This window comes from Sus scrofa, chromosome 1 (assembly GCF_054392235.1).
Source record: "Sus scrofa isolate SSC_HxYL_T2T_F1_AM1 chromosome 1, Sscrofa_HxYL_maternal_Yorkshire_Landrace_v2.0, whole genome shotgun sequence".
Classification (NCBI taxonomy): domain Eukaryota; kingdom Metazoa; phylum Chordata; class Mammalia; order Artiodactyla; family Suidae; genus Sus; species Sus scrofa.
The window spans coordinates 62,992,425-63,004,304 of NC_139383.1; the positions used below are offsets into that span (position 1 = coordinate 62,992,425).

The 11,880-nt window shown below is 34.6% G+C and overlaps 1 protein-coding gene across 5 annotated transcripts in view; it reads left to right on the forward strand.

The window, feature by feature from the left end:
* The window catches only part of MANEA (mannosidase endo-alpha), a 60,393-nt gene extending 54,675 nt beyond the window's left edge, over nucleotides 1–5,718 (forward strand). For all 5 annotated transcript variants that reach the window (XM_084960437.1, XM_001927384.5, XM_084960448.1 and 2 more), the window contains one exon: nucleotides 366–5,718. In XM_084960437.1, coding sequence (XP_084816563.1) covers nucleotides 366–1,023 — 658 coding nt within the window. In that variant the 3' untranslated portion in view covers nucleotides 1,024–5,718. The remainder of the gene's footprint in view (nucleotides 1–365) is intronic.
* Nucleotides 5,719–11,880: the final 6,162 nt, after the last annotated feature.

An 11,880-nucleotide genomic window follows, 5' to 3' on the forward strand; every position in this document is an offset into this window, starting at 1 on the left:
ACAGATATACTCTTACAAAGAAACATGTCAGCACTAATGGGACATTTATCACTTATATGAAAAAGCAGTATTTTCATGTAGAAAATGGGCTTTTTATTGTGTTAGTCATTAATTCTAAACCTCGATATAAGATAATTAATTTCTTGTTTGGTAATGTCTTAATGTGTCTAGTATCTCATTTCCCAATGTATAAAATTAAAAATGCATGTTTAATGATTATATTTACATAGCTAATTCCCCAAAGAAGGTGAACAGTGTGCTTAAATTTCACTGATTACCTTCATTTTCAATACATAAACAGTTATTGTCCATGGCAAGTGAGTTAGGAATATTCATTTTTGCTTTTACATATGTTTGTATTCTAGGTATGGAAACCATCCAGCCTTTTATAGGTACAAGACTAAGAACGGCAACGCTCTTCCCATGTTTTATGTCTATGATTCCTATATCACAGCACCTGAAAAATGGGCCAATCTATTAACCAGCTCAGGGTCTCAGAGCATTCGCAATTCTCCTTATGATGCATTGTTTATTGCACTTCTGGTAGAAAACAAACACAGATACGAAATTCTTCGAGGTGGTTTCGATGGAATTTACACATATTTTGCCACAAATGGCTTTACTTATGGCTCATCATATGAGAACTGGGCTAAACTAAAGTATTTTTGTGATCAGTTCAACTTAATGTTTATCCCAAGTGTGGGCCCAGGATACATAGATACCAGCATTCGCCCGTGGAACACTCAGAACACTCGCAACCGAATCAATGGAAAATATTATGAGACTGCTCTGAATGCTGCACTCCAGGCCCACCCCAGTGTAATTTCCATCACCTCTTTCAATGAATGGCATGAAGGAACTCAGATTGAAAAAGCTATTCCCAAAAGAACCAGAAATACTGTGTACCTGGATTACCGGCCTCATAAACCAAGTCTTTATCTAGAGTTAACTCGCAAGTGGTCTGAAAAATACAGTAAGGAAAGAGCAACTTACGCATTAGATCACCAGCTACCTGTTTCTTAGTGCACTGACTAAAGTTTAATAATTATAGAAATAACCTAATTTGAATACATTCCTTTTGTTTTGAGTTATGGAAAGAAAACTCAAAATCAGTATGTACTTTTATCTCTAATAAAGAATTTGTACATTTTTAAAGTTAGTGATATTTGCCAACTTTCACATTGTTGCATTGAGAGAATATCTGAGAGAAAAGTACAAATAACATTCCTTGTGGCATAATTTACTAAATTTCTGACTGAAATTGAAATCCTGCTTTGATAGCTGTTTTTATTTCACAATGGGTAATTGCTTGTGTTACATAAGTCAGCATACAGTTAAAACCTACTTGTAATCTGGGCCCAAAGAAATAGTACTATGTGTATATTTGGTTTGTCTTTTGAAAAACAAAGATCTAAAAGATAATATACATGATTCATTTTTAATTTTTTTCAATGATCCAATCAACTTTCCCACATTAGCATACAGACTGGGTAACTCTCCAATAATAATTCTTAAGAAAAATAAAATCACATACCTTAAGCAATACTGTGAACCATATTTTGTTAGGAAGGTCTGCTTTCTGCAGCACAATATGTATCATCATTTGCAGATTTTTGATTTCCTACAGCATGCGAGGTGTTTTGCATGTCTAATGTTATAATGCCTAATCCAGACTTTAGAATAAGGAAAATCCTTTCATAAAGGTTAAGGATTGTTTCTCAGTTATTAACAAAAAAATAGCTGTTTCACAATTATTATGACAATATAATGTCCCAAATAGTATTTTTAGGACTCTATCAATCTTTAACTTGTAAATCTATTATTCATGTTTTAAACTTCAATATTTTAACTTTAGTGTTATCAGAGACCAAGTATAAACATTGAATTACTTTAAAATTAAGCTATTTTTTACTAGAAGTCATAGAGAAAATTACTTAGCATTTTAGATTTTAAGGACATAGAAATGAAAATTCCTTTATATCTTAAATTCATTCTTAAAGTTCTTAATGTTTAATGCTTAGTGATGGAAATAATATTTTATTTAAAATACAGTACTTTAAATTATTGTCTATAATAATACCCCCATTTAAAAATACTACTTGGTATGGACTTTTAACTTTTTAAAAGTTGCTTTTATGCTACCTATAAGGTTAAAGACTTGTGATCAGTTGTTTTCATATTGTGAACAAATTAATCACCTGTATGCTAAAAATGAATCTCTTTAAACTCAAGACAGTTAAAAGGCAGTCTATAGTTAATATTTGTAGCTAGAATTATAGTTTAAAAAGTCTAATATATATGTACTAGCATTTTTTAAAGATATTTAGTAAAGATAAGTAATAGGGAAATACTAAACAATAATACAAGTATATATTCAGAGTATAAAACATTTCACTTGGAAATAAATTAGTATTGGAATTGATCATGAAATAACTCCTCAGACAGTGAAATTCATTTTTAAGCAGTACTTTTGAGGTAAACTATCTTTTCTTTAAAAAGAGACATGATTACTATATTAAACTTATTTGTAACTTAAGAATTTGCCATTTTTTTCAGGGAATATTCAGACTATTGGAAATTAGTATAGAAGTAATTAATCATTTATTCTCTAGAGGAAATTACAAAAATAAGTCACTATAATGTTATAACTAAGCATCTTCATTGGAACACCCATACAGCCATATAACCTGTGGATTTTTTTTCTTACATCCATTTAGCACTATAAGTTATCTTAGGGATAAACTTTAAATATGTCACACCTAATAATTTCCATGATATACATATTTTATTAAATTTTAGTTACAGAGGTATCTACCACACAGGGATTTTTGTCATTGCTTAATATATATTTGAACCCACCAAGACATACAATTTTATCCAATAGTTCTGAGATTAAGAGAAAGCGTATAAAAAACAAGGTCAGCAAATCTTCAACATGGACACCACCGTTTCTCTCCTACTCCCACTGCAGACACTGATCATCTAGGACAGGAGACTTTGCCACTGAGCTTTGTTGTAGTACCCAACAATTACCTCAACCAGCCAAAGTTCAAAGTGGGATAAAATAGTCTTCATTGCAAAAAGTTATTCTTAAGGGAAGAATGTTTGGAATCAGCTCACAAGATAGTTTATTAGTTTTTAATTATTTGAATATCATGTTTCTGTCTTAGAAAAAACAATTATTAGAGGAGATTATCTCTAATAATTTTGTTATTCTTAGGAAGGAATGCTTTCAAAATCTTCCTCAGGTCTTCATTACAGCTGCCTTTACCATTTGACTTATAGTAAGTTTAGATTGAATGAGCACAAGTAAATAAAAGCAAAGAATTGATTTCTTAATTTAAAAAACTGTATGTAGGTTTCAATTCAGTAAAGTAACTTAAAAGAAAAAGCAGTGTAATATATGCAGCGCATGAACATAATGAATTTTATAGTTTAATCAGTCTGATTTGACTGTATAGAAACCAAATCTTTCTTTTACCTCTCCCTTTAAGGACTGATATTGTCAAAAACTGCTGTTATTAATGTTGATCTCAATTGTATACTAACTTTTTTTTTTACCTTAAGAGTATGTAATTTAAAATGACTATTTTGTTATATGAAGTAAATTTTCAACTAATAAAAGCATACATGAAATAAATCATATCTCAGATATAAATATATATTTCCTTTTATTTATACAATGTTTTATTTAATTTCTGATTAACAGCTTAAAAGTAGTATTCAGTCAGCACTATATATTTTTGTTACTTGAATATGCCTGTATTTAAAAAGTAGACATCTTTAATAAGCCTGTGAATTTGTGTTATACACACAAAAATGTGATTGTCTTTAAAATTTGAAAGACGGCTTATTTTTTTATTCTTTGAGCATAATCATATTTAGCTCGGCCATCCTTTAAAAAGTTGATCTTCCCCTAAAACAACAAAAGTAACCAGCCTCCAGAGGACCTACCATGTTCATAACCAAGCACTTTTTGATGATCACGGTTACTCAATTTAAACACAATTACTATTCCTATAAACTCTGTACTGCCTACAGAAACAGTCCTTGGAAGTCCTTATCTAAATTTTGATAAGGTTGAACACTTATGTCCTATAGTGTAGAAGCAATACTTTATTTACAGTCAGTAAAATTTCATATTTTTATAAGTATATACTATTTCAGAATGAAAAATTGAGTCAGTTTTTTGCCTCAGCTATTCCTTTTTAAAAAATGTACTTTAAATTTTATACTGACTTTGTTAAATATCAGCATGAAGGATAAATGTGCTCATATGCTTAATTTAAGATTATTATCCTGGAGAACTCAGGTACTACTTTGGATTACTTACAGAGACTCAGCCTTAGTCAAGTCAAAGAATTTAGTGGTAGTGCTGTGACATTCCAACTATCAGCAAAGAGGGGAATATTTTTCAGTGTGATTAGCTTTTGTGGTTATTCCATAAATTACTATTTCATTTATGATATCAAAAGACAATAATTTAAGACCTAATAAGCCATTAGTCATAGATCTAATATTTACTAAAATCAGAATATAGAAAATTTTTTATATTGTATGTTCTAAACTTCATTTAAGACATCATATATTGAATTTCACATTTCTCAATTTATATTAAAAGAAACATAAATATAACCATAAAGTAAAAAACCTTGTTAGGTCTATCCAATTGAAATAAATATACAAAATAATGATATACCATGGTAATGATAATTCTATATACAATTCAGCTTATGGTGTGTGATTGGATCATTATGCGTTCGTATTTTTATTTTGGCTTTTTAAAAGAATAGTTTAAAAATCTAAATAACAATATTATAAACAACTTAAAGTAGCAGTCCTCAGCTACTCAATAGCATTTAAAATAAATATCCATGTATAAAAGTATTTTTGAGTCAGTTTTACAAAAGCTACTTTTTTTAATGGCTGCACCCACAGCACATGGAGATTCCTGGCCTAAGTGTCGAATTGGAGCTGCAGTTGCTGTCTATAGTACAGCCAGGGCAACACCAGATCCAAGCTGTATCTGTGACCTACACCACAGATTGTGGCAACGTTGGATCCTTAACCCACTGAGCGAGGCCAGAGACTGAACCCTTATCTTCACACAGACAATGTTGGGGCCTTGCTGAGCCATAATAGGAAATCCACGAAAGCCACTTTCAAAACACTGTATATCACAATGTTAATTTGATTATAGTACCTAACGATGTGAGCTTTATCCTGATCTTGAAAATATGAAATGCAAAAGAGAAAAATACTTAGAAGAAATTCAATTGTAATACATGCAGTACATTTTAGAAATTTATGTTTGAACACAGTCACTTAAGGTAGTAGCCACACTTTGTACATACTAAATTTATATTTATTGAATGCTATCATACCATATGCCATTTTAATTACCCAAACATATCAATCATGTGGCAGACTTTTAAGCTATTAATATCAAAATGGAACAGTCAAATCTGATTTCATGTAAAAAGTCAAATGCACATCTGATTGCTCCATTCTTGAAAATTTGCAATGCTGTTGTATTAAAGTACATTCTTGAAAATTATGCTCCTGAATTTTTATATTGTAAGAAAAATATTTGGTGACAGTCATTATATGAACAGTAGTTGAGCTCAAATTCTGTGTTATTTTTCTTCATATGCACATTATGTGTTTGTAGCTAAAGGCTTAATTTAATCCTAAAATAAAATGTTCTGTTAATGCACACTAATTTTCTCATTTCATTTTTTTTTTACTTGAATCATTCTTAAATAAAATTTAGGTGTTTCCTCTTACTAGAATGTGTGTACTCTGACTTTGCAAAAAGAATTTGATATTTTTCATAAATAATTACAAGATTAATAAATTAATAAGGATGGAATTTTGAAAGCAATTTACATATACAGTACTAGCTATGCATGGTTGAGTGCACTTTTAGTATTGAGAAAGATATTATATACCATATAATAAAGAAGTACCTTTTGGTGGGTGGGATCAAGATGGTGGAGGAGTAAGATATGGTGCTCATCTCCCACAAACACATGAAATACAGACATTTACAAGTAGAACAATTTACACAGAACATCTACTAAATTCTGGCAGAAAACTTTAAAGCTCCAAAAGGGTTAGAAACCCTCCACATAACTAGGTAGAACAAAAGGGGAAAAAAAGAGAAAATAAAAGGAATCAGGATGGGGCCAGCACTCCTGAGAGGGAACTGGAAAGAGGAAAGGAACCCACACTGTGGGAAGCCACCTAACAAGGAGATCAGCTGAGAAGGAGGGACTTTAAAGCCTCAGAAAATCACAGCAACCAGGTTGAGGAGGGCAAGCAGAGAGCTGCACAAACCATTGGTGCCACTGCCTTGGACACCAGAGCCTGGGACGGTCAGATGGGGGCTGGGCACTCAAGATTCAGACTCCCGAGGTCAATTCTGCAGAGAGGACTAGGGTTGGCTGAGTGTAGACAGCCTGAGGGGCTAGGGAGTGGTGCACCATGGCTAGGAAGTGGAGCACCACAGCCAAAGGAGCATGGGAGGAGGCCTGGGCCTGAGGGAGGAGCAAGGTGCCATTGGGGAGGAGGGCAAGAGGAGGAAGATGAGAGGAGACCACTATAGGAATATCTTTCTCTGTGCACCTGTAGGCTCTTGACAGCAGTGGGGGTAAACCCACACAGCCATCTCAGACTTCAGAGGTGGGAGTGGCCCACCACCACTAAGGGTCCATGAACAGGCACCACCTACAGCCCCAGTCACCTTAAGGACTGGTGGAGAGGAGGGCACTGTGACCAAGCGACACCCATTGATGCTCTCACTCCCCTGGGAATGCACATGCCCTAATGCTGCCACTGCCAAAGGCTCTGGACACTACCTATAACTGCCTAAGGATCACTGACACTTCTGAGGGCCCTGCAACAAGGAGTAGCCTGTGCCACATCCCTGCATGTCCTTGCTACTGTCAAGGGCCCAGCAACCAGGTCCTGGCTACTAGTTAGGCCCACTGCTTCCGTCTACCTGACAGCAGCTGCAGGCCATATACCAGCATGAGAATAACAGTCTGCACACACTGAGAAAAGAGACAGCAGGCATCCAAACCCAAAGCAGGGCCTCCCCCCCCCACCACACACAGTAAGCCCCCCAAAATACCCAGGGATGTTCTTGCATATAAAGAGCACACCAAGACCATAGTACTTATTTTCCCTTAACTCACAGAATAAGAAAAACACAAACAAAATGAAGAAACTCAGGAACCATTCCCCGTTAAAAGAACAGAAGAATTCCCTTGACAGAGCAAACAATGGAATCTGCAGTCTAACAGACACCAGGTTCAAAAAGGAGATAATGAAAATACTGAAGGTGCAGATATGAACAGTAATGCAGATTACTTTACAAAGGAAATAGAAAATATAAGGAGGAGCCAAGTAAAATTAGAAAATTCATTTGAAGAGTGGCAAGGCTGAGTTAAAGGCACTGAAGAGCAGAATGAATAGTGCAGAGGAATGAATTAGTGACTTGGAAGATAGAATAATGGAAATCACTCAGTCAGGACAGCAGACAGAAAACCAAATGAAGAAACATGAAAGCAATATAAGAGATCTATGGGATAATACAAAGCAGGCCAATCTATACATAATAGTGTTTCCAGAAGAGAAGAGAAAAGGCGATTGAAAATATATTTGAAGAAATTATGGCTGAAAACTTTCCAAATCTAAAGGAAACAGTTTTTTTTGTTTGTTTGTTTGTTTGTTTTTTGTTTTTTTGTTTTTGGTCTTTTTGCCTTTACTAGGCCTGCTCCCATGGCACATGAAGTTTCCCAGGCCAGGGGTCTAATTGGAGCTGTAGCTGCCGGCCTACACCAGAGCCACAGCAACATGGGATCCGAGCTGTGTCTGCAAACTACACAATAACTCACAGCAATGCCGGATCCTTAACCCACTGAGCAAGGCCAGGGATCGAACCCTCAACATCATGGTTCCTAGTTGGATTCGTTAATTAAGCCAATGTCATGAGACATGTTTCTATAATATTTTCTTAGTTTCTATGCTGAAAACTCCATCTTGTCCTGCTTTATTTTACCCCATCTTCCTGCTTGAAAAACAGTCACGGTGCTGGTGAATGACTTAAGCTTAAGCACAAAGACCTAAAGGTATGAGTTATTCATAGGGTCAGCTGAATGAGGACATAATGTGTTGGTATAGGCACGCTGGACCTGTGCAGATTGGCACTACATTTGCACAGCATGATACATCCTCTTAAGAACAAAAGAAAGAGGAGCCTTATGGCCCCAAGGGGTTTATGAGGGGGTCATTAGCAGGATATGCATTAGCAAGGAGAACCAAGGTGCAAACCTAGGCAGCTGGTTGCTGCAGATATGCAGCCATCAGCAGAAGCACAATAGTGATTCTCTAGATGCTATGCATAGATAGCTGATGCCAAGCTTCTTCAAATGCTAATGATTGTTAAATGCCTAAAGGTCAGAATAAAAGCTTAATCAGCAACTGGCTATGTGACTTTTAAAATAACTTAAAAAAACCTATATCCTGCACCCACAATACCCTCCTCTTTTGACTTAATCCTCAAGAACACAATAAAAGCAGTGTGGTTTCTTGAGGCGGGGCTCTTGGTCCCTGAGACCTTGAGTCCCCCAGTTCCCACCTTTACTTAAGATAAATGTCTCTTTGTCTTGTTTTATGTTAACTTTTTTCCTTACGTTTCACAGCACCTGTTCTTCAGTCCCATCCTGATAAGCTCGTCTTGGCAAGCCAAGACAGATATTAAGATTCAGGAAGCACAGAGGGCCCCAAGCAAGTTGAACCCAAACAGATCCACACCAAAACAAATTATAATAAAAGTGGCAAAAGTTAAAGATGAGAGGATTCTAAAAGCAGCAAGAGAAAAACAAAGAGTTAATTATAAGGAAACCTCCATAAGACTAACAGTTGATTTCTCTACAAAAACACTACAGGCCAGAAGAGAGTGGCAAGATACATTCAAAGTTCTAAGAGGGAAAATTTTGCAGCTTAGAATACTCTACCCAGCAAGAATATCATTTAAAATGTAAGGAAAAATAAAGAATTTCTCCAATAAATAAAAACTGAAAGAGTATAGCAACACTAAACCCATTCTGAAAGAAATGCTGAAAAGGCTCCTTTAAATAAAAAAGAAGGTATGGGATGGAGGAAATCACAGTTGGAAAGTGATTACTTAAATAAGCCAGTATACTGGGCTAAAAGAAGGAAAAATCTATTGCAAAAGTATCAATAAACACAAGGAACAGAAAAAAGATAAACATGAAGATTTTTAAAAAGGGACATTAAAACCATAAATTGTGGGTAGAGGAGTAAGAAAATCTTTACTTTTTTTTAGAATGTGTTTGAGGCTTTACAACTATCAGGTTAAAGCAAGCAGATATAAGAAAGAGTTAACAGCTTGAAAAACAGGGCAACCACAAATCAAAACTAAAAAATACATTCACAAAAAGTTAAAAAAAAAAAAAAAAAAAAAAGGACACAGGCATAAAATAAAAGGAAATCATCCAACCAAAAAAAGGAGAGGAACAGGAGTTCCCATCGTGGCTCAGTGGTTAATGAATCCGATAGGAACCATTTGATCTGTGGCCTTGCTCAGTCGGTTAAGGATCCGGTTTTGCTGTGAGCTGTGGTAAAGGTCGCAGACGTGGCTTGGATCCTGCATTGCTGTGGCTCTGGTGTAGGCCAGCGGCTACAGCTCCAATTAGACCCCTAGCCTGGAACCTCCATATGCTGCAGGTGTGGCCCTAGAAAACACAAAAATAAAAAAGAGAGAGAGAGGAACAAAGAAGAAACATAGACTCAAATGGAAAACAATGTTTAAAAAGGTAATAGATACATATTTATCAATAATTACCTTAAATGTCAATGGACTGAATATGCCAATCAAAAGACATACAGTGGCAGCCTGGATAAAAACCAAGACCCTATAATATGCTGTCTAAAAGAGACTCAACTTAAGGCAAAGGACACATGTAAATTGAAAGAGAGTAAATGGAAAAAGACATTATATGCAAATGTAAAAAATAGGAAAGCAGGAGTTGCAATACTTATATCAGACAAAATAGACTTTAAAATGAAGGCCATAAAGAAAGACAAAGAAGGACACCATTTAATGATAAAAGGATCCATTCAAGAAGAGGATATTACAATCATCAGTATATACCCCACTAAGACAGGAGCACCCTGATACATACAACAAATACTAACAGACATAAAAGGAGAAATTGATGGGAATACAATCATAGTAGGAGACTTTAACACCCCACTCACATCAATAGATAGATCCTCTAGATGGAAAAATCAATAAGGCAACAGATAAATGACAAAATAGAAAAGTTAGACTATTTTCAAGACATTACATCCCCAAAAAAACCAGAATATACACTCTTCGCAAGTGCACATGGAATATTCTCAAGGATTGACCACATACTGGGGCACAAAACTAACCTTAACAAATTTAAGAGTATAGAAATTATTTCAAGTATCTTCTCTGACCACAATGGCATGCAACTGGAAATCAACCACAGAAAAAGAAATAGGAAAAAAACTGACTACATGAAGACTAAAAAACATGCTACTAAAAAAAAACAATTGGTCGGTGAGGAAATCAAGAAGGAAATTAAAAAATACCTTGAGACAAATGACAATGAAATACAATGATTTGAAATCTATAGGATGGGAAAAAAAAGCAGTGCTTAAAGGGACGTCCCTGGGCCTTCCTTAAAAAGAAGAAAAATCTCAAATCAGCAACTTAACCCACCACCTAAAAGAATTAGAAAAAGATGAACAAAAAGACCTAAAGTCAGAAGGAAGAAGGAAATCATAAAGATCAAAGAGGAAATTAATAAAATAGAGATTCAAAAAACAATAGAAAAAATTAATAAAATCAAGAGCTGGTTCTTTGAAAAGGTAAACCAAATTGACAAACCTTTGGCTAGACTCACTAAGAAGAGGACAGAAAGAACCCGAATAAACAAAATAAGAAATGAAAAAGGAGAAATCACAATAGAGACTGCAGAAATACAAACAAAACATAAGAGTATACTATGAAAAATTATATGCCAACAAATTTGAAAACCTAGAAGAAATGGACAACTTTATAGAGGTATATAGCCTGCCAAAATGGAATCAAGAAGAAATAGATCATCTGAACAGACTGATCACTAGAAAAGAAATTGAATATGTAATAAAAACACTCCCTACAAACAAAAGTCCAGGACCAGATGGCTTCACATGCAAATTCTACCAAACATACAAAAAGGAATTTATACTCATCCTTCTTAAAGTTTTCCAAAAGGTTGAAGAAGAAGGAACACTCCCAAATACATTCTATGATACCACCATTACCCTAACACTAAAACCAAACAAATATATTACCAAAAGAGAAAATTATAGGCCAATATTTTCAATGAATACAGACACAAAAATTCTCAACAAAATTTTAGCCAACTGAATCCAACAATATATAAAAAAGATCATATACCACAACCAAGTAGAATTCATCCCAAGTTTACAAGGATGATTTAACATTTGCAAATTAATCAGCATACATCACATTAACAAAGGTCAAAAACCACATGATCATCTCAATAGATGCAGAAAAAGCATTTGACAAAATCCAACATCCATTCATGATAAAAACTCTTACCAAAGTAGGTACAGAAGGAACATATCTTAACATAATAAAAGCCATGTATGACAAAACTACAGCTGATATAATACTCAGCAGAGAACAGCTGAGGGTCTTCTCACCAAAATCTGAAACAAGACAAGGATGCCCTCTCTCACCATTTTCATTCAATGTAGCATTGGACATCCTAGCCATAGTAGTCTGACAAAAAAAAATAAATAAATAAATAA